We start from the raw sequence: 24699 nt of genomic DNA on the forward strand, positions 1-24699 counted from the left end.
CAAAAAATTTTTTTCCATTATAAAATAAAAGGGAAAACAACAGTCTCTTCTCTGTTTAAGACCTTTCAATCACATTTTCTTGCACCTACAATATAATCCAAATTCCCTAAAATGTCACCAACACAGACTTAAATGATCTATTTCCACCTTCCTCTACAACCTGTTAAACATACCAAACTCTTCTCTGCCCAGGGCCTTTACACACACACAGCATTCCCCATCTGATAAGAGCTTCTTCCTATTGACTTTCTGGCTACTCCATTAGGTATCTGTTTAATATTCCTTTCTCATGAAGACCAAGTTCAAATTATGTTCAGTTCTCTTAGCATCTTATTATTTTCTTTCATAGCATTTAATATATCTGGAGATAGATGTTTATGCTTAACCTATTATTTATTCCTTTCTTTGTGCTAGATTATGAACTCCATGAGGTTTTGTTCATGCGTGTATTCCCAGTGTTTAGCACATTCAATTGCTTAATTAATGTCTATAAATCCCTCACAACTCAGCATCTTCCCTCCTCTGCTTTTCCTGTGCCTTCTATCTAGTTTGGCCTACTCTTCCCACACTCCCAATGTCTTTATCAGGCAAATTCCTATTCACCTTTAAGACAGCGATAACATGCTCCTCTTTCTCTATGGCTTTCTAGGTCACTCTACAGCTCCTGCAGCACTAAGTTCACCAGACTTCATCTTTTCCCTTCATCTTTTCTGGGAGCGCCTCAAGGTAACAGACTAGGTCCCTTTCATCACTGAGAACTTCTCAGTCAGCACAAAGACTGGCATATAACCAACCCAGTGAACAGGTGCCAAAAGGTTCCTAACCTAAAGACCAGAATCAGAAATGTAGACAATGCAAGCAGCATCTGGAAGTGTTCAATACATGGCATCAGGTATTGTCACTATTACTGTAGTACATTTTTATACATGATCTTCTTGTGAATGTTCTTTGAACCATCTTTTAATGTACTCAACAGATATTTTTTAAGTGCCTACTCCAGAGTGATACAACAAGAAGAGTTAAATAATGTACTGGTCAGAGATTAGCTCTTTAAAGAGCTCACAAGTGAAAAAAGATAAAAATATAAATAATTATAAAAACAAGTTCTAGGTATTATAAGAATCTGACTGGGCTTCAACCATAAACTAGAGAAACACAGTCCAGCTAGCCAGGCCATGCTACATTTATAGCCATGGTCCCGAGACCTTTGATCTTGAGCTTTACCAGTAAAACCTTTGCTAATATATGATCTGGACTGCTAGTCATCAAACTAACTCACCTCCCCTTACCTACCATGCTGGCGATCCAATCCACTATTCCTTGCATCATGCTGAGCCAAAATACCAGCTCACAGTCTTGTTCCTATGATCCACTGAAGATGCCCAGGCTACTGGAGGTGATAGGAGTCTTACATGGAAGTCCAGAGCTTACAGAATTTTCAAGATTCCAGGTTAGACCTCTACTTTTCTATCTTTGGTATCCCTTGTCTGTCTAGTTTAGTTATGGCCACCTTTATATTCAGGTAAAGTTCTTGGTGTTTTTCTTATCTACAAAACCACTACACCTCAAATTCCAATCAGTGACCAAAAGTTAACATTTCATGTTAGTGTTTCGTGTGTGTATGTGTGTGTGCATACTCACTAAAAGGTAAGAAGATTTTTGTCCTTAATTCCTTTTTCATAAATTTTTGAGAATATTATTGATCTTGAATTGAAATGGTTTTGCAAAGCATTTTAGCCAGGATCCTAATTTAGCATCTTGCCGACCACAACATCCAGAAATGATTTTTCACAAAAAGAGAGACATAGCTTTTATTACTTCGCTTTAAAAAAAATCAATAGAGCATTTGTGCTTGTATTAGAGATTAAAATAGTTCTTGCTTCACAATTATGATGAGTTTTTTTAATAATAAAGGAGACTTTGTCAAATAAACTTGACCCTACCCACAAAATTTTCAAATTTCTTAAAAGTTTAAAGATACAGAGGAAGGGAAATCATCAAATATGATTTTAAGGCCCTCCCTCAGTTTATATCCCGATTCCACTACATACTATGAGGGACTTGCAGAATGTTCCTTTCTTAGTAGAGAGAAATACCCTGTCTAGGTATTATAAAGTTCTATGAGGCTTGAGATAGACTGCGTGCCTGAGCAAAGGCTGAGTAGAATACACAGGTGAGGGTACCATCTACCTTGTAACTCAAGTCACAGGTTAAGGCATCCTTCACACAGAGAGGATTTCAAAATTTTATCACTGACTCAAGTGGCATAGGGGATGGATAAGAACTAAGCATGAATGCAAGTTATCTCTCCTCCCAAAAAAAGTTCACAGTCTGGCAGAGACAAAGATAATCTTAAAGAGTGACACCAAGCACAGACTTCATCTGCCATCTCAACTCCTCAACTTTCTAGCTGAGGTACTTTGGGAATGTATTTCATCTGTCAAAGCCTCAATTTTCCCACATGTAAAATGGGGATAATAATGGTCCCTATACCTTTTAGAGTTATGGGATGATTCAGATAAAAGATTAAATACAACATCTGGTATTTAGCAAGTTATTAACCTCCGAATAAGGATTATTACTTATGACATTGCCAGCAGTTAACTTAATACTGTTAATATGAATAATAATAGGTACAATTTGTTGACTACTTACTGGGTGCCAAACACTTTATATGCCTTTATATCAATTTATATGAATGCCACTTGATATAAACTGTCATTGCATGTATTCTCTCAACAGTTTTACAATAACCATTATGTAGGAAGCAACTCCTCCCAGTCCTATTTCCTTATTTATAGGCCTCATTTTACAGACAAGAAAACTGAAGTGCAGCAGAGGTAAAAGAACTTGATCAAAGTCATGCCAATAGTTAAGTATAGGCCATCAGTACCCCTTGTCTGTCCAGTTTGGTTATAGTCCTCAATGTTTCAGACAAAACTCTTGGTATTCTCTTGATCTATTCCAATTCAGTTTTCTCATCTTATCTTAGCTGCTTCTCTCAAGATCATTTTGAAACTACTGCAAGAGATAAGCTTGAACTTAACAATTCCTCACAAAAGACATCCACCTAGTCTAGTAGGAAATCATATTTATGGTAGACCTCAGTTTGACTGTAAGTCTCTGTAATCAAATTATCCAATGAATTTTTATTGTCTAAATTAGTAAAAATAAAAAATGCATAACCCAGGAAAAACAGTTGTTGCAAAGCTGATATTAAGAAGTATATCCATCTTTATGAAATGGATATTACCAGGCATGTTTACATCCTTGACGAGAAATACTGTTTGGTACATATGGTGTGGTAGGCACCATTGCAGGGGTTGACAACGCAAGGAAACTAGATAGACAAAGTCTCCGCCATCAGGACTTTACTTTCAAGAGAAAGAAACACAAACAAGTAAAATAAATTAAAATAGTAGTTAGTATAAGGAAAATGCAGCAGGTTAGGGGGATAGACAGAATAAGGGAGAACAAACTGAAAAAGAATATATGAAAACAATTCCATTTACAATAGCCTCAAACAAAATCAAATGCCTAGGTGTAAACCTAACAAAAGATGTGAACAACCTCTACAAGGAAAACTATAAACTTCTGAAGAAAGAGATTGAGGAAGACTATAGAAAGTGGAGAGATCTCCCATGCTCTTGGATTGATAGTATCCAACATAGTAAAAATGTCTGTACTCCCAAAAGTAATCTACATGTTTAATGCAATTCCCATCAAAATTCCAATGACATTCATTAAAGAGATTGAAAAATCTACCCTTAAATTTATATGGAAACACAAGAGGCCACGAATAGCCAAGGCAATACTCAGTCAAAAGAACAATGCTGGAGGTATCACGATACCCAACGTCAAACTATATTACAAAGCAATAACAATAAAAACAGCATGGTACTGGCACAAAAACAGACATGAAGACCAGTGGAACAGAATAGAGGACCCAGATATGAAGCCACACAACTATAACCAACTTGTCTTTGACAAAGGCGCTAAAAATATATGATGGAGAAAAAGCAGCCTCTTCAACAAAAACTGCTGGGAAAACTGGTTAGCAGTCTGCAAAAAACTGAAACTAGATCCATGTATATCACCCTATACCAAGATTAACTCAAAATGGATCAAGGATCTTAATATCAGACCCCAAACTCTAAAGTTGATACAGGAAAGAGTAGGAAATACTCTGGAATTAGTAGGTATAGGTAAGAACTTTCTCAACGGAACCCCAGTAGCACAACAACTAAGAGATAGCATAGATAAATGGGACTTCATAAAACTAAAAAGCTTCTGTTCATCAAAAGAAATGGTCTCTAAACTGAAGAGAACACCCACAGCGTGGGAGAAAATATTTGCCAGCTACACATCAGACAAAGGACTGATAACCAGAATATATAGGGAACTCGAAAAACTAAATTCTCCCAAAACTAATGAACCAATAAAGAAATGGGCAAGTGAACTAAATAGAACTTTCTCAAAAGAAGAAATTCAAATGGGCAAAAAACACGTGAAAAAATGCTCACCATCTCTAGCAATAAAGGAAATGCAAATAAAAACCACACTAAGATTCCACCTCACCCCTGTTAGAATAGCCATTATTAGCAACACCACCACCAACAGGTGTTGGCGAGGATGCGGGGAAAAAGGAACCCTCTTACACTGTTGGTGGGAATGGAAACTAGTACAACCACTCTGGAAAAAAATTTGGAGGCTACTTAAAAAGCTAAACATTGGTCTACCATTTGATCCAGCAATACCACTCTTGGGGATATACCCAAAAGTCTGTGACACAGGTTACTCCAGAGGCACCTGCACACCCATGTTTATTGCGGCACTATTCACAATAGCCAAGTTATGGAAACAGCCAAGATGCCCCACCACTGACGAATGGATTAAGAAAGTGTGGTATCTATACACAATGGAATTTTATGCAGCCATGAAGAAGAACGAAATGTTATCATTCGCTGGTAAATGGATGGAATTGGAGAACATCATTCTGAGTGAGGTTAGCCTGGCCCAAAAGACCAAAAATCATATGTTTTCCCTCATATGTGGACATTAGGTCAAGGGCAAACACAACAAGGTGATTGAACTTTGATCACATGATAAAGCGAGAACACACAAGGGAGGGGTGAGGATAGGTAAGACACCTAAAATTCTAGATAGCATTTGTTGCCCTCAACACAGAGAAACTAAAGCAGATACCTTAAAGCAACTGAGGCCAATAGGAAAAGGGGAACAGGTACTAGAGAAAAGGTTAGATCAAAAAGAATTAACCTAGAAGGTAACACACACACACAGAAAATTAATGTGAGTCAGCTCCCTGTATAGCTATCCTTATCTCAACTAGCAAAACCCTTGTTCCTTCCTATTATTGCTTATACTCTCTCTTCAACAAAATTAGAGTTAAGGGCAAAATAGTTTCTGCCGGGTATCGAGGGGGTGGGGGCGAGTGGGAGGGGGTGGAGTGGGTGGTAAGGGAGGGGATAGGGGCAGGAGGGAGAAATGACCCAAGCATTGTATGCACGTATGAATAATAAAAAAATAAAAATTAAAAAAAAAAGAAGAAGGGAAGGAAGGAGAGCCCTCCTAAACTAGAGACTAGAGGAGGCTATCAGCAGGGGTCCTTTGAACAAAGGTTTGAGCCAAGTTAGGCAGGAAGTCCCACGAGGGCCTGGGGGTGCAAGCAGAGTAGGATGATGCCAAGGAGCCATCTGGACATCCCATAACAAGAGCAAGAGAGTCAATGAGGCTGAAGGAGGTGAGCAAGAGCCAGTGATGACCCCAGGTTAGTCTGAGGCAGGTTAAGATCAGATAAGATAATGCTAGGTGTTGCAAGCTACAGTTAGGAATTTGGATTTAAAAAAAAGGAATATGAGTCTCATTTGTTCTACTAACAGTCTTATGGGGTATGTGATATTTACAGAGGAAAGAGTTGAGACCTAAAAAGGTTATATAATTTTATCTGCCCTTTGGAAACCTTACCATTTAGCTGTGGAGTTTTCATGCTCTATAGTATTGCTATCAAATGAAAGCATGGGCTAATTAAGAGGAAAATGAAAATGATGGGGAAGGAAGACCCACAGAGGAGCCCATCTGCCCACTCACATATCCCAGAAACCACTCTCAAAAAATATTAAATTAGCAGAATCCAAAAGATTCAGGAAAATAAATGCAGTCTTTGGCCCCCTCTGGCCTTTGTAATTTTATTGCATCTCCTGAAATCCAGAAACACTACCCAAGAATTGCTATCTCCTCCATTGTAGTAACCACAATTTACATCCCACATATCCTTCTATATACAACACTATTAACTGTGTCAAGAAAGCTCAGGAAAACAAGGAAGCCTGTTGCCTGGCAAATACAGAAATGGCGAGTACATCAATTCAGACCTAGTCTAGCTATTCCCTACAATAATTCTCTACTTAGCAAATCTGTCTAAAAGCAAAAAGTAACCACAGAATATCATAGAAGATATTAATTACTGCCCTGACACTAAAACATAAAGGTCTTAGGAATATTTAAAATACTTACACAATACCCGCAACTCACCTTCACCAGAAATTCATGAGGGTTAACCCCACGTAAGTTCCTGAGCGTAGGAAGAGGCCACAAAGGCAATCTAATACTCAGGTGAGAAATGTGGGTTCTGAAGTCAAACTGCCTGAGTTCAAAGGGTACTTATAAAGGTTTAATAGAAGGCACATAAAATACTTCGTGTAATAATCTACACTCTAAAAAATAAGCTTTTACTATTATTACTAATATTATTAAAGAAATTAGCCCCAGACCATATCCCAAGGATGGTGAGGTAAACAACATTACTAATTAAGAGGAATACTGGTAAACAGAGACACAAAAAACAAATTTCAAAGGTGTAGGGGAATCAAGAGCATGCATTCAAAAATACTTACTGAGCAATTACTCTGGGCCTAACAGATAACTTTTTCCAAAAAGGAGGGTCTATTCTGATTTTTCCATCCTTAGGTGAAATGGATTAATAATAACCCATCTTTCATCTCATAGGCATTTTCTCTTTCGAGAATCAGAATGGTAGAATACTATTTAAAACCATAGCTGTCTCAGCTGAATACTTGCAAGAAGATCCATGGATTTCACACAACCAGACATGCATGATGTTCAAAATTGCAATTCAAAAATCAACTCTTGATCACCTGCTGTATGCCAGACAGTGGGACAGGAATCAGGGATGACAGAAACATCATTCCTGTGTCCCTATGTAGTTCACAAGCAGTTAACTATGTTTCTTAAATTCAGTGCTACAAGTCCTTCTATGCTCTACACCCCTGAAGACTCTTACCATTTGTCCCAGGGTGGTCTTGTTTCCTCTTGACAAGTTTAATACTAAAAGATGGAGATATGCTTACTTTCCTGAGCTGTTATTCCCTTAGCCACCTCCAAACTAGTTAGACTGTATTATTCTCTTCCCTGAATGCCCTTCTTGTTCTCCCTTGTCTAGCTATGTCTAATGTTTACTGTCAGGATGGCTTTTATTTCTCAACTTCCATCCCTACATATCTTTGACCATTTACCTAAAACAACCTCTTTTTTTTTATTCTATTATTCACATGTGCATACATTGTTTGGGTCATTTCTCCCCCGTGTCCCCCTTGCCCCCCCTCTCCCACCTTCCCCCCTCAGTTCCAGGCAGGTAATGTTCTGCCTTTATCACTAGTTTTGTTGAAGAAAAGAGATAAGCCTAATAAGGAAGACAAAGTGTTTTTGCTAGTTGAGTTGAGGATAGCTATCCAGAAATATTCCTAGCATTGCTTTCATGTGCACATGTTATGACTCATGTTGATTCATCTCTAACTGATCTTTACCCTGGTTACTGATCCCCTTCTCATGATAACCTCTGTTGCTTTAAGGTTTCTGTATTAGCTCCTCTGCAGTGGGGACATCAAACACTTTTCATGTTTTGGATTCTCTACCTATATCACCCAAATGTGCTCTCCCCTTATCATGTGATCCAAGTCCAACCACATTGCTGCATTTGCCCTAGATCTAAAGTCCGCATATGAGGGAGAACATATGATTTTTGGTCTTCAGAGCTTGGCTGACCTCACTTAGAATGATATTCTCTAGTTCCATCCATTTACCTGCAAATGATAAGATTTCATTCTTCTTCATGGCTGAGTAAAATTCCATTGCATACAAGTACCACATTTTCTTGATTCATTCATCAATAGTGGGGCATCTTGGTTGTTTCCATAACTTGGCTATTGTGAATAGCACTGCAATAAACATGGGTGAGCAGGTGCCTCTGGAGTAATCTGTGTTGTATTTCTTTGGGTATATCCCCAGGAGTGGGATTGCTGGATCATATGGCAGGTCTATGTAAAACAACCTCTTTTTGTCTATTTACACTTACCTACTTTACTTTCCATATACCATTTAATGATCATCTGAAACTGTATTATTTTATATAATGGTTTATTAGCTTATTTATGTACACTATTGAAATGATAGCTGTGTCCACAGCACCTATCACAATGCTTGAATGTGGTAGATATTCAATCAATTTTTTGTCAGAATAAGTGATAGCACATATAAACCTTGGTCACTTTATCTACACCCTTCTGACTACATTTATTCCTTTTCAACATGGTAATGTTTTATGAAAAAGTACACCTTCTCTACATTGTTGGAAAGTCCTCGAGGATCCATGTCTACCTCACCTTTGTATCTTCTGGACACCCAAGGTAGATCATTTCTTGGTTAATATCTACTGAATGAATAAATATTGTGGTCCCTTGGTTAAAGCCTGCTGAATAAATAAATAATAGTTCCTTACTTACTTGTTCCTCTTCAGGCTTCTTAACCTTGACTTTGTCAAAATCTTACCTCAGTTTCAAAAATATGAACATATTTGATTGGTAACATGGAAAAGTGAAGGGCCATTTCAACCACATTTCTATTGCTTCTTTTAAGAGCTAATTACTTGGTCACCAAGCTTAAAGGTTGTTTTTTCTTTTTTCCCCTCCATCCATCTTGCTTGGAAGGGCTTTTTGCAAATATGTATCAATTTCTCTGTGGGGGCAGGGAGTCAATCCTAACTTTAAAAAATATGTACTCTTCCAGAGCTCACCAATCTTTGCTTGCTGTGGATACAAGCTATTTTTATCAGGTGATACTGTGATATCCCTTTCCAACACATGATATTCACTCTTTCAAGCTGTTCAGCACTGTTCTATTTGGTTTCATGTTACATCAATAAGACAGTTTGAGGGAAAAGGAAAAATGGGACATGTTATATTTAGTAGCACCCACTAAAACCCTAAATAAAAACTCTGAAATCTCCTAAGCTCCTTGGCTACTCATTTTACATCCAAGACCCTACCTACCAACCCAAGATCAGGACAAATATGAAATGTCCTTTTCCATAGAGAATTTAACTGAGAATCTTAATTACAGAAAGACGTTTTCAGAATCTCTAACACCTTAATGGGTTAAAGGACAAACATAAAATGTCATAGAACATGAAGGTCATAGAACAGTCAAACAATTATTCCACATATTTTGTATTTTCATAGCATTTTTACTCTGCTAATTATCAGCCTAATTATATTTTAAAATAATAAAACATATTGTTACACATCTGCACATGCTGAGTTCAAGGTAGCCATATTACAACTATGATAAGGAGTTGGCCAACAAGCTGTTAGATATAGAAGAACAAAGCTCCAGGTCATTTACGCTACAGTATCAATGTCCCTTTATATAGGTAGAATAACAAAACCATGAAAGTAAATAACATGACCCTTGAGGATTCAGGAGAGTAGTAAGATTACAAGAAAACATTATTATTGAATGTTAGCATTCAATGTGTGTTGGATGTGTGTTGGAAGATGTGCCTAAGATACTATCTAGCATATTGTAAGGGCCACAAAAATACTTGAATCACAGTCTCATCATAAAACTCAGTGGTTTACAAGTAAAAGGTCTTTGTAATCTATAAACTATAATAAAAGTATTGGTTTCTATATTTCTAGAAGGAATGCAAGAGTGGTGTGGTAGATCAGTTGCAAAACTGGCCAAGATCTTCGCCCTTCTTTCTATCCATACCCTCTGCAATGTGACTTTGCATATCTTTCTACAAAGATGTGCAATCTATTTCTCCACCCCTATTTCTGGACTGGCCTTGTGACTTACTTTGACCAATAAGCCGGGAATAGAAATCTCATTGAGTCCATTCTTGCTTATTTTCACTCGTTCTTGGAACTCTGCCTAACCATCATGTGGACAAGCTTTGGTTGTTGGAAGGAAGGAAGGAAGGAAGGAAGGAAGGAAGGAAAGAAGGAAGGAAGGAAGGGAGGGAAGAAGGGAGGGAGGAAGGGAGGAAGGGAGGGAAGAAGGGAGGGAGGAAGGGAGGAAGGGAGGAAGACAGGATGGGTGGAGCTCAGCCAAGGCCATCCTAGAATAGCCTATATGTGACAGCCCAGCCAGGATCACCAGAGTTGTCTACCTGCCGCAGACCTGAGTGCAAATGCTTGAATAAACTACTTAGGTCAAAAGAATAGTTAAGCTGACTTGTAGACAAATAAGCAACAATAAATACTATTTTAAACACTGAATTCTAGAGTGGTTAGTTATATATACTAACTATATATATAGTTATATATATATAGCACCCAGACTACCTTGAACCTAACAATGTGTGTGGCACTGTGCTAATAAGCACTTTATAGAAATTATTTCATTTACTTCTCATAACTTCATGCAGTAAATATTATCTCCATTTTATATTTCTACTTCCTGTATAGATGGGATTACAGGCATGAGGATATTTTTCTTAATCCAACAAATAAATAATTTTTTCCAGTTTCTCTAGCATAGATCGTCTGTTCTAATCTTTCCCTATACTTCTAGTTGCTCCAACTCAAAGGGTCATTGCCATCAACAATAATACTAACAACTGTGACTTCACTTGTTGATACATTTCCTCAACTGATCCTTACAATATAACCTTTAAGGTTTCTACTGTCATCTATATTTTAGAGAGGGAAGAAGAAAAGATGAGGAGTGAAGCTTAGGGAGACTAAGTCACCTCCTTAGACACCCAGTCTATGAGCAGCCTAGCTATACTGCAATTTCAGGTCTCATAGCTCCAGAACCTACACCTATGCTGCCTAGCTGCTCTACTGACCCTCAAGTTCTCCATATCTCCCTGTAGCTTAATTTTCAACCAAGTGTTTCACTTAGCAAACATCTAACAAATATTCCCTTTGTCTCCAAGCTCAGAACTGGCCTTTGAAAAAGGTTTCAAAGTAGTTAAATCCATATTCTCTTCCTTCAAGGAACTGAAACTAGTTGGGGATATAAGACTGAAATATACAAAAGTCAAAGGATATACAAACATGTATCCCAAAATGATGTTTCTGTCAATGATAGAGTACATATATGATGGTGGCCCCTTATGATTATAGTGGAGCTGAAAAATTCATCTTGCTCAGTGACATCATAGTCCTGGTGCAGCATATTAGTCGTGTGCTTGTGGTGATGTTGGTGTAAATAAGTCTACTGTGCTAACATTCATGTAAAAGCATAGAAATACATATGTAATATCAAGTACACAACACCTTGATAATGATAGTAGTGGCTATTTTGCTAGTGTCTGTATTTACTATCTATTTTATCATTATTTTAGAGGTGCTCCTACTTAAAAGAAAAAGTTAATTGTAAAACAGTATAGTGTGTTGTACTGGCAGCAGCCTCACATGTGTTTTCTGTGTTTTTTGTTTACATCTAGTGGCCACATTGAGTGATTGACATATATCAAGCTTAGGTTTGTGCAAGTACACTTAATGATGTTCACACAATTATGAAGCAACCTAATAACACATTTCTGGGAACATATTCCTGACATTAAGCAACACATGATTGAAATAAGAAATGAAATGTAAGAGGGTATTACTGATTGTCAAATGAATGGATAAGCAGTGCCATTCCAGAATTCAAAGGACAGTGAGAGAAAATGTGAGTTTGGATCTGTCTGGTAAGGCTTCACATTTGAGGGAATATAGGGGATGTACAGGATGGGAGATTCCCTGTGGGAACACAGTCTTTCATTGCCATAGGTGTATGATTTCTGTTATAGGGTTGTCATGGTGATTGTATTTTCAAGATATCCACATGAATATTTAAATCTTGTGGGTTTTAGTAAGGCCTATTCTTTACAGGAAAGCAAAAAGAATTCATGTGAGTGTTCCAACATATCCAAAAGTTGACAGAACTGGATCCTAGAATTCTGAATCAACTAATAATTCATGCCAATCAACAGATCCAGAAAGTAGATAATAAGTCTAGACCAGTTCCATGGGATAGGAAAGAGGATGGGAGAAAGAATCAAGAAGAAATTTAAGACTTGCATAATGCATGTCAGCAAGTGGTGGTGTACCTCTTAGAAATCAGGGAAAAATTAGCACAACTGCACTTGGGAAAATTCAACCAGTTTCATTACCAGTTTATTTTCTTTCTGTTCTCAGTATACAGGATCTGACACAGTCTAACTTCCCAGTTGCCACCTGAGTGCTTTAACTCTAACCATGGCCAACTACAAAGTAACACCTGCCGTTTCTCACATACATGCTTCTCCTTGTCTCTGAGACTTTGCACAGACTGTTCCTCCTACTGTATCTCTCAACTTCTCTATATACCCTACCCAATCTTGCCTCTCCATTTCCTTCAGCTAATTCTTTCTTTCCCTTCATTATCTATTTTACAAGTCATTTCAAGTTGAAAAGCAGAAAAACAGGGAGCCTAGAGGGTGAAAAATATCATAACTGAGGAAAGAGGCTAGTATAGTGGGCCTGAGGTTGGATGAGATCACTGGTTCCAAATATACTGAAAGGTTCACATTTAATAGTCTGAGAAAAGAAAGGCTGTGTGATAGAAAGTAAAATAACTCTGTCACTAAGATCCCAAGCTACAATGTTATGAGATCTTAATGGAAACAGGTACATGAGGAAATGCCTCACTAATGACTGCAAAGAAGACAGCATCTGAGACTCGGAGGTAGGACAAATGGCAACAGACTCCAAGTGACAGGAAGGAGGAAGAGCAGATCCTCCAAGAGGTTTTCTGGAAAGAGGGTGATTAGTCAGGGAGATAAACTAAACATGGAAAGACAGATCAGTGCAGTTTCTGATTTCAGAACAGGGATTTGGAGACAGTGGCCAGAGGAAGGTGATAAATCAACAGGTGACATCATCAGGTGTTTCCAACACTGGCAGGAGCATAATGAAAAAGTAAAGGCAGCTTTAATACAGTCAGTAAAACAACAGACAATGGTTAGGATTTTGGTAAAAAGAGAAGAAAAAAGGCAAAATGTGAGTAGCAAGACATAATATGATTATTTTAATAATAATAATATTCATCCTTTACAAATGGTTTGCTGAAGTACCAAAAATTCGTTAATAATATGCATTGTTTTGAGGGGAAAAATGGCTTTTGAGGATGCTCACAGAAATCTAAGAAAGGAGCAGAGCTCACAGCATGTCATTTGGTAGGTAGAAGAATATGGATACACTGGACTTCATAACAAACATTTAAAGAGACTCCACCTAGGATCTATGAACTGGAGTGGTATAGAGAACATTCAAGCTGTACTTGTTCAAAAATCAAATTTTCTTACCAGAATTAAAGCTCTTTGAGGATAGAAACTGTGTTTTTTGTTCATCACTATCTGAACTCTACCTAGTACTTTGCCTGACACACAGAAAGAACACCATAAAAATGTTAGTAGACTTAATAAACACATGTATATATGTAAGAATGTATGTATGTATGTATGTATGTATAAAAATATCAGATCAACATATTTATGTTACTGGAAAACAAGATTAAAAGTATCTGACCATGTTTAAACAAATATTTTAAAGAAATAGGAAAGCATCCTTGAATCTACATATTCTGACAATAGGAAATAAAATTTAGATACTGTTAAGCAAAAGGTGAAAATCATCTATGCTCACCATTCCCCTCCTGTGCATTCATTTCCAAACCTCTGTTCTGCTCACACCTTGGAGTGCTCTTAGTTTGGAAGTAAACAAGCTAATCAAACAAATGATCTCCTTCATTTATACAAAAACACTCCCTAAGCCCCATGAACTCTGTGTTTGGCACACAGACAGGTGGGCAAACATCAACCAAGGTGGATATAGTATGTAAGTACAGAGGGTTTCTATAAGAATGCAGAGCAGTCATGCCCAAGCAGAGTTTCTAGGATATAAAGGATAATTAATTGGATGAACAAGAATTCCATGCCTTAATAGTTAAGAATATGATAAAGAATACTGAAACTTATTTGGTTAAAAGATCTTGTGCACTTCCTCTGTGCCTAGTTTTCTTACCTACAAAATAAGGACAATAATAGTCCCTACCACTATCAGTTGCATGTTCTCAGAATCAGACACTGGGACAGAGTTAAGAGTGAAAGAGATTTATTGGTTTATTGTGAAAATATGGGAGAGAGAGAAGAACTGGAGAGAGATAGTCTCAGACCACAAAGCAGATCATACAAAGTCCCAGCCAACACAGTGGGGGAGATTTGGAACAAAAAGTTCCAATTACAGGAGTTCCTACATTGGGCAGAAACAGCCAGAACTGAGTATTCTGCATTCCCATGCTCAGTCAACTGGCTGGGGCTGCCCAGGAAAAGTACCCTAAAGACACACAGCTAGAAATTGTCATCCAACTGCAAACCCCGTGTGTTCCCTTGAAGGGAGATATGAATGGTGTGTCTCTATGGAGGTTGCATTACTCAATGGGGTTGAGAGGCTGTCATTAACTAATGTAGATAAAACATGTTAGTGCCCAGAACTTGGCATGTATCATGGAAGTATTTGGTGTAACTGTGGATTATCTATACAATTACATATAGCTTTGAAACTTGAGTCTATGTTAAGAATTATAAACTAAAATGACTATAGGGGCTAGGCTGGGAACTAAATGTGTACATTGACCCAAGTAAGATAAAAGGGAGTAAGGCAACCTATGGTTTTTGTAGCCTGCTTGGAGAGTACAGTACAAACTCTACCTGAAGATTAAAAACAATACCAAAGAAAATAGCCACTATTCAAGCCTTTCTATAACTCAAGCTTTGAAAAATAAAATTGTACATAACTTTATGAACAAACAGAAGCTAGTTTGAAAACGTATTCTCCATCACTTTCAGTCATTCATAGTTAAGCAGAGCCTCACATTGTCTCTCTTCTTTATAATCTATACTTATGAACATGGCCTTACTTTTTACTTTTGGTTTGATATTACAAATCTCAAGAGATACCAAGGAGAATATTGAGGTTTCTTTTGCATTTGGTTATTCAAATTTTTAATTTTAATGTGTAGAGATATTCTCTACTGCATATTAAATATGTGTCTATCTTCTCCCTCTCCAAAGAGGGAGAAATGAAAGAAAAGTGACCTTGAATGAGGAGTGGAGGATTTCCCGAATGGCAGCTAGAGGGAGGAAGCAGAAAGCATGCCTCCTAAACTGAAATCTTGGAGAGAAGCTGGAGACACACCTTGCAGGCAAGGCCACCAAGAAGAGGCAAAACTTTGACCCCTCCACACCTCCAGCCTGCGCAGAGCATCTCCACTTCACTTTAAATGGAGAAATCAAGAGGGCCCCTGGGCTGCCGCCAGTCGCCCACGCCCAGACGGCTTGGAAGACGTGGACCACAAGGTGAGCTAAGCGGTATGCAGTACTCCCACAGACAACCCTGGGCCAGATCAGCATAACCCCCTGGACAGACCAACCCCCACCAGGGGAAAAAAGAGAAACTGAGTAATAAGCAATAAGAACAAAGACACATAGCAAAGAGGGTGGAGTGTCCTGACCGCTGAAGAGGGGGGAGGGGACTCCTTACTGGAACTGTAAATAAACAAGCTGGGCCTGGCTGGAGAGGGTGGAAGCGGGGGCGCGCACCCAGCAACCAGGAGCAGGAAAGCTTGTGAGAGTGGTGGAGGGAGGAAAACTCCACAGAAGGGGGAAGACCCACCTCCCATGTGAGCTGTAAACAAACATGCTGGCCAGCAGGCAGGAGCAGCAGCACAGGGCCAGCAATCAGGAGCAGGAAAGCTTGTAAAAGTGGCAGTGGGAGGAAAACTCTACAGGAGAAGGGGGAAGACCCACTTCCCACAGGAACTGTAAATAAACACGCAGGCCTGAGAAAGTGGGTGCAGTGTCACCTCCCCCAGGGTGCTTGGAAAGGGGAAAGCTTGTAGCAGTGGCATCGTGCACAAAACTCAGAGTAAACAAAGCCTGCAGGGCCAGGTGAGTGCTAAGCTCACCCCAGAGATTTGCATAAATAACGCCTCCAGCTACAGCAGGCTACAGCAGCCTGCAGGCAAGCCACAGCTGCAGATAGCCATTCACACACCTGTCTCCAGACTCTTCTCTCTCCCTACCTTTAATGAGAAAACAACCGAACTACACCCTTATGCTGAAAAACTTACTGAAATGGTATTGCATTTGAACTTGGGACACTTTGTGGGTTTTTTTTTTTTTCTTATGTTACTCCTTTGATGAGACAACTACAGAACAACATCTGAGGCACCATCTCCAGGATTGGAGATTAAGACTGAAACTTCATTGCATTTGAACTTGGAGGGTTTTTTTTTTAATTTTATTTATTTTTAATTTTATATTTAATTTTATTTTTTATATATACATAGTTTTCTTTCATTTACTTATTTTTTATTTTTATTCTTATCTTTACTCTTTTTATTTTTTATTTTCAATCCTCTCTCTGTCTCTCTAATGCCTTTTCAGCTTATGGTTGATGAGTACACTGTCTCTCCCTGTTTATATCTTTGAAACATTTTTTGTTTGTTTCTTTGTTTTCCTTTTTTTTTCTACTTGATTATTTGTTTTTCCCTTTTCCTTTAACTTCTTTGCTTTCCATCCCTTCTCACCCTTCCATTCTAAATATCACTACTGCTATTACTACAGCCAGAAAATACTTCATTGCACACAGTACAGGAACAATAACAACACCAAGGGCAATAATGGGAAGACAGAAAAAACAGGGAAACCAGTTTCCCCACAGCAAAAAATTAGTACAGGAACCAGAGGGAAATGAAGAAAATAGATACTCAGATCCAGACTCCAACAAAACAAAGATAAACTATGCCAAAGAACCCAATGAAGCCCACAAGAATAATTTAAAAGAAGACATACTACAGGTACTCAGTGAGAATTTTATAGAGATGATACTGGATACGGTCAACCAAAATGTACAGGTATACTCAAGAAATTCCAAGACAACAAAAATAGAGAATTTGAAAAAGCAAAAGAAGAAATAAACCATAGAAGCACTGTATAAACACCAAAGTGAAACAGAGAACAATATTAATAAAGAGATAAATGAACTCAGGACAAAAATAGACAACATTAAACAGGAAACGACCCAGGCTATGGAAAACCTCAGAAAAAAGAATGAAACATAATTGAAAAACAAAATGGAAGGCCAATACAGCAGAACAAAACATCATTTGCTGGTAAATGGATGGAATTGAAGAACATCATTCTGAGTGAGGTTAGCCTGGCCCAAAAGACCAAAAATCATATGTTCTCCCTCATATGTGGACATTAGGTCAAGGGCAAACACAACAAGGTGATTGAACTTTGATCACAAGATAAAAGCGAGAGTACACAAGGGAGATATGAGGATAAGTAAGACACCTAAAAAATTAGTTAGCATTTGTTGCCCTCAACGCAGAGAAACTAAAGCAGATACCTTAAAAGCAACTGAGGCCAATAGGAGAAGGGGACCAGGAACTAGAGAAAAGGTTAGATCAAAAAGAATTAACCTAGAAGGTAACACACATGCACAGGAAATTAATGTGAGTCAACTCCCTGTATAGCTATCCTTATCTTAACTAGCAAAAACCCTTGTTCCTTCCTATTATTGCTTATACTCTCTCTTCAACAAAATTAGAGATAAGGGCAAAATAGTTTCTGCTGGGTACTGAGGGGGTGGGGGGGAGAGGGAGGGGGCAGAGTGGGTAGTAAGGGAGGGAGTGGGGGCAGGGGGGAGAAGTGACCCAAGCATTGTATACACATATGAATAATAAAACAATAAAAATTAAAAAAAAAAAGATTGAGTTCTTCAGGTTCTGCCTGAGAGCCAGGCAGGGAGGGGGGGAGAGGGTGGGAGAGAGGGGAAGAGGGGAGAAATGACCCAAACAATGTACGCACATGTGAATAAATGTATAAAAAAAAGATTGAGTTCTTAACCCCCTTATCCTACCTCACTCTCTTACCATAGCTCTTGTAACCTTTATGGCTACTTTTAGTGTCTATCTCCCCCAATGACAGAGATAGTTGAGTTCTGTTCAGTGATGTATCTTAAGCACCTACAAATTGACATGGCCTATATTGGACACTCAGTAAATACTCATTGAATCAGTCAATTATCTCAGTCAGTTATATGATATGGTTTCATGAAGCTCAATAACATTAGCAATTTTTCTCAATGTAAATTTTAAAAGTCCAAAGAGGAATATATTTTAAATCTACTAGCCTTATTCTAACTATATTTTGTTCCAAAATTTTTACTTGTAGGTGAAAACTCATATAATTAATCCCATTATAATTAAATGCTAAAGCTCCAACATTTTATTAAAGAAAGCATGAAATCAAGCATAAGCTGGTACTATAGATAATAAGTGTTTGCAATTAACATACTGTGGATATACTATAGTATAACTATCATTATACTAATAAAATGTAAAAATTCCTGAAGCAACTGGAAACTCCATGGCAGCTACAATGTCAACACTAGACACTTTGCCAGTTATTCAGAGGCTGAGCAAATAAGCACACACTAATAGTAACACTCATAAATGCACTTGGAAGCCAATTTTGCACAACATAAGTTTAGAGGTTTTTAAATTCTTTTCTTTAGACAAAATATCATATTTCAACACATGAACTTGTGGAATAGAGATAAATTCAAACCATCAGGGGGAATAAACCATGAAGTAGGTAGTTTAGATTATCTTAGTAAATTACAGCCAGGCTCTGATTTGAGTGAACAAAGGTTGTTTGTGCACCAAACTAGGATCCATAAATTCATGGCTTGACTATGTAGAAAATATGCTTCAAAGATTAGTATAATTATTTTGTTGCAGTGATACCTGGAAGGTCTAACTAAGAGCCCAAATGACAACTACATATGAAAATATCAAAGAGTGAATGTTGTTTTTGTAGAAAGTTAAATCTTCTATTATCACTATTGAGCCAAAAAGATTATGAAGTCCTGTTTGGTTATCTTTCTCCATCAATGAAGGACATGATTGTTAGTGGACCAGTCACAGATTAAACCCAGCTTGGACAATGACTCTAACTCTCCTTCAGTTGTAATTAGAGTCACACATAAAAGCTGTGTGTGTGTGTGTGTGTGTGTGTGTGTGTGTGTGTGTTGGTACAAGATAAGTATTTTTGTATTTCTCACTGAAGCAGCAAACTACAACCTTTAAATCCAAATTAAAGTGTTCCAAAACCATCAAAATCTGACCTGTCACATTTATTACATGTTCCACTATTTTGAAAGAACCAGTTTCACCTTTTAGTAAATACTCATACCATATGTTATGGGCTAAATTGTGTATCCCCCAAATTTGAAGCCCTAACCTTCAGTGTCTCAGAATGTGATTGTATTTTAAGATACAGTCTCTAAAGAGGTAATAAGATAAAATGAGGTCATACAAGCGGGCACTAATCCAATAGAACTGGTGTCCTTAAAGTAGAGGAAATTGGGACACAAAAGATCATATGAAGAGACAAAGAAAAGATGGTATCTATAAGTCAAGGAAAGAAGTCTCAAAACAACTCTGCCAACATCTTGATCTTCAACTTTTAGCATCTAGAACTGTGAGGAAATGAATTTCTCACGTTTAAGCCACCTATTATGGCTTAAATATTTGTTATGGCAGCCCTAGCAAGCCTGGTCAATTCATCTCATTATGTTGTCACATCAAAAGAAGAAGGCATTTAAAAAAATCCAGTTCCCAATTACAAAAAAAAAAGAGAAAAACTGTCAATGACTGCCTCATTTATGTAATACTATGAGTGAGTAAATATATATATATATTTTTTTTTTTTTTTGGCAGTACGGGGGTTTGAACCTAGAGCCTCGTGCTTGCTAAGCAAGTACTCTACCACTTGTGCTACACCACCAGCTCTTTTGTTTGTATTTTGTTTTTAAGATAGGATCACTAATTTTTCCTGGGATGGCCTCAAACTTGTGATTCTCCTGTCTTTGCCTCCCAAGAACCTTGAATCACAGGCATGTGCCATTACCTGGCCCTAAATGGATACATCTTTGCTCTTCATAAACACTTTTACTTTAATTATTTGTAGTTTTTGCCAATATTTCCGAGGATTAAAGCTAAAATGTTTATGATCAGTTATGGTTGGAAAAATGACATTTTATTTTTAACATTTTATTAATAATTATTGGCTTGTTGCTACTTCAAAAACTTTCCACAGAATCTTTATGGTGAATTGATATTAAAATCAATCAACTGATTTTTGATCTACAAAAGAAGGATGACCATGAACATATTAATTTTAATAGCAACAACTAGCATGTATCCATTTTACCATGCTCTGTGATAAAAGCACTTTACATATCTCACTTAACTGCACACAATGCAATGAATTTACTGAAAGCAGGAAAGAGATGCAAAATTGGTGACTTCAGGAATTGTCTTTACTGGATAGATATATTATGTAAATGAGCACTGCTAGATCAAATAAAGCAATTAATGTGGTTTGTTTAAAAAGCTACTAATAAAAACTAATACTATATTTAGGTTCCAAATTAGATATAATCTTGGCATAAGCCAATCAATCATTGTCCAGGGATGGGAACTCCTGATATCAACCTGAAAAATGAAATCACCTTCTTTCTAAATTTCCTATGACTCCACATGAACTTCTGAAAATGTGCCCTTATGCAGAGGGGCCTCTGGAAGTGAATCACTACTTTATTCAGAATTATGCCTCCCAAAGGCATTTACCTATCACATCTGGAGGTTAATTTTTTTAATTAAGGTTTTAAAGATATAATGCACATGTAATCAATTGCACAGATGAGTTTGACCAACAGGTACACTTTGTAGGCAACATCCCAATCAAGATATAGCATATTTCAGTCACCTCCTTTGTACCCCTTTGGAGTCAATCCCCTACCTCAACCATGGATAGCTATTTTTATACAGATGTAGTAGCAGTGATGGCAACAGCTACTATTTGTTTGGTTAACAAACAATAGGAGTTTTACTGAGTGTCTACATGGCAGTCTCTGTGTGTGTGTGTGTGTGTGTGTATATATATATATATGGTATTCTCTCTTTATACATACACACACATATATAGGTATGTATGTATGCATGTATGTATGTATGTATGTATATAGTATTCTATTTGATTCCCATATCAACTTTGTTAGGTTGGTATTCTATCCATCTATCTATAGAGGAAAAGGAAAAACAAACAGAACCAAGAAATTAATTGTGCCGTCACATACCTACAGAGCGGTGAGGTCACACCTGAACCAGGAATATCTGAATCAGAATCTCTCATGCAAAATTATATTCCCTCTACACAAATGTTAAAAGAGTTTTCTGTTAGCTCAAAACACACACAAACTACAGGAATTAGTGAGGTCACCCCATCTAACCCATAATCTCACCTCTACTATAATCTATACCCAAGTACCTTATCTTAACAAGCAAGCAAAGGTTTTCAGACTAACACTAATGATAAGTAAAGAGGATTACTGACAAGTTCTTCAACTAAAAACCTGCATGTCAATCCCTCACATATTCATAAAGTAATTAGGAAAGGGAGAAAAAATCTTCTATACAAGTAGGAGTGTCACAACTCCATCAGCCTCCAGGATTTTGTTAGTGCTTTAAAAAAAATGAGTAGAAACTCAACCATGGACTTGCTCTTGGTCAACACTACAAGCCACAGACCACCTTACCAAAGAACTTCAAGGGCAGGCTCCTTGCCGCACTGTACTGTCACTTCCTTCAGGAAGCACAGAGGCAAACACCTGGATTGAAACTTTTGATTCCTTGTTACATTAATTTTATTCAGTGTTTTAAATTCAGCCCACTCACATTTACAAAACACTTCACACAGCCTACTCTCATGAATGGAGCTCCATTCACATCACACTTTAAACATCAAACTTCTCTGAAATGACTGAGGTTAAAGCTTGTTCAGTGTCAATTTGCAAGTATTATAAAATATGAAAAACCAGGCACACAAATGCAGAAGGGTAATATGAGGGAGTCTCTTCAAGTGGCTCTACTAAAAATAAGGTAACTAGGTAAGGGACATGGTTGGGCTTTCAGCAACCCATAGAGCTCAGGACAAACTAACTGTGCTGTGGAGGTGGGTATTTAATCGCGTGGAGGGAAGATTTTATGAGAATTACCGCCCATGAGTAGTATCAGCTAACAGCTTGGGATCAATATGACTCATTCTCCACCCCCCAAACCTAGAGTCGTTTTCTAGAAACCCCTCCTCTCCATTTCCCTGTGGTCTCCTTAAGTTTGTTAACATATATTGGGAGCGAGGAAGCTCTGTCTCATTCGAAACAAATTCGTCTCTGGCAGGTTCAAGACTTTAGAACGTGTGTTTACTAAATCCTAAATATATGACAAGCCCCAGCCCAAAGTGAGACATTACAACACACAAATATGCCCTACCCAACACCTGAGCCTATTTCCCTTTGCTAAATAAAACAAGAGCACTGATTAGTGTAGCATAATCTCCCTCTCAATCTCATCTAGAAATATCCCAGGTCCCAAGTCCGCAGCGGGCTGTGCTGGAGAAAAGGCAACGAGGGTGCTGTTCTCCCTGTGTGACAATTAGCGAGAACCACACATACTGAGGGCCCGCAGGGATCAGCGCCCGCCCGCCCAGCACCCTGGGGCCCCGCTGCCCCAAGTCGTTCCGACTTTTTGACGCCACCAGTTCATTAGTAAAGCCACCTCTAGACCGGCTCGGAGGGGAGTGGCGCAGGGCGGCGGGGTCATCTGCCACGGGGACGAGAGGACAACAGACCCAAGTTTCAGTGATGGCCCCTGGGGACGGGAAAGTCTCAGGAGCTCAGCTAGGCGTGACCGGGAACCCCGCGGGGACAGAGCAGCCAGATGGGCAGGGAAGGGGGCTGCCAGGAGCCCGGGGTCAGGGCTGCAAGGGCCCTTCCCTTTCCTCCAGATTGGGGTGTCCAAGCTGGGCGCGCGAGAGGCAGGTCGCGGCCACGTGGCCGGGCGGCCGCGGGCACGGATGACAATGGGCGGGGCGCTGTGCGCACTGCGGGAGCTACAGCGCGGCTACCTGGTTCTTGAGGTGCATCTTCCCAGCGGCGCAGTCCGGCAGGAGGCAGTGGAGCCAGGCAGGGCGCGGCGAGCTGGAGGACCTCCGCAGAGTCGCACCAGCTGGCTCGCAGGCTGGCTTGCCTGCCCACCTCAGCCACCTCCGCCGCCACCTCCAGGGGGCGCCTTACGCAGAAACTGAGGATGGATCACCCGGAGGCAGGTTCGGTTGGTGACCCTGGTGCATATTTCAAGTGCACCACAACACCGTCTGGACCCCTGTTATTGCTAAAACATGATGATAGGTATGGAAGTTTATGTGACCAAATTGGGATGCTTAGGAAAAAAAAAAAAAAACTTTCCTTTTGGATGAAGGGACATTAGGAAAGTGGCCTATTGCTGGCAGGGAATGTAGACACGTTAAGTGGATTCTTCAAGCTGTGTTTGACTGTTTGGCCTCTAAGATAAACCTATCAAAAGTAAAGTGAGAATTGGAGACAATGATTGACATCAGTAATTCCCACACAAAATGACCAGACTTTTGTGCAAATTTCAGTTAAAAATGTTTGTTGGCGTGAATGATTTGGGAGAGCCCTTCAGTTACACTGTGGCCTCCTAAACCATACCAAATGTTTGCAGAGTATTACCCTATGCTAGGTAATGAGATGACCATTAAGCATGGGAAAGTGGCTTCTTTGACCCTTCCCATTATTATAAAACTCCCATTTTCAGAGCTCCGAAACTCAAAGTTGGATTGTTAAGAATATTTGGTACTAAAGAAAATCTACCTTGACTCAAAATACAGGAAATACTGGTATGAGTAAGAATTGCTTGATTAAGGTAAGTTTAGTATCAAGTATTAAAATAGAAATATTAAGATCATTTTACCCAATGCCTTTATAGATAAAAGTTGTGAGGTCCAGAGATGACCTAACTTGGGTCACAAGGGATTCCAAAAGAAACATTGTACACATTCTCCTAACTCTTAGCCTATTGCTTTTCTTTACATTTCTCAGCATTCTCCAGTTCTCCCTACTTTTAGGAGTTGGACAAAATCCAGAACTTCAAAGAGGAGGCCTAGGTAGTGAAAGGATTTGGGAAGACAAATAGAACAAATTGGAGGTTGGTTCCACTATAATAACAGCTATTAGTTATTGACACTATATGCCAAGCTCTATGCACTTTCCATCATTTATGTCATTCAGTCCAAGTTTTAGAGGATTTAATTCTTAGTGTAGCCTTAAAATTGAACAATCACTGACAGCTATAAAAGCTGTTTTCCTACAGTCTCTGTTGGCTATATAGTACAAAAGAGTTTTGTTCTTGAGCAGATGG

General features: G+C 38.6%; 1 protein-coding gene across 1 annotated transcript in view; it reads right to left on the reverse strand.

The window, feature by feature from the left end:
* Elavl4 (ELAV like RNA binding protein 4) overlaps nucleotides 1–23513 on the reverse strand; it is a 138405-nt gene extending 114892 nt beyond the window's left edge. Inside the window, exon 1 of the mRNA XM_074080178.1 lies at nucleotides 23387–23513. Within this exon, the coding sequence (XP_073936279.1) occupies nucleotides 23387–23404 (18 nt within the window). The 5' untranslated portion in view covers nucleotides 23405–23513. The remainder of the gene's footprint in view (nucleotides 1–23386) is intronic.
* Nucleotides 23514–24699: the final 1186 nt, after the last annotated feature.

This window comes from Castor canadensis, chromosome 7 (genome assembly GCF_047511655.1).
Source record: "Castor canadensis chromosome 7, mCasCan1.hap1v2, whole genome shotgun sequence".
NCBI lineage: Eukaryota > Metazoa > Chordata > Mammalia > Rodentia > Castoridae > Castor > Castor canadensis.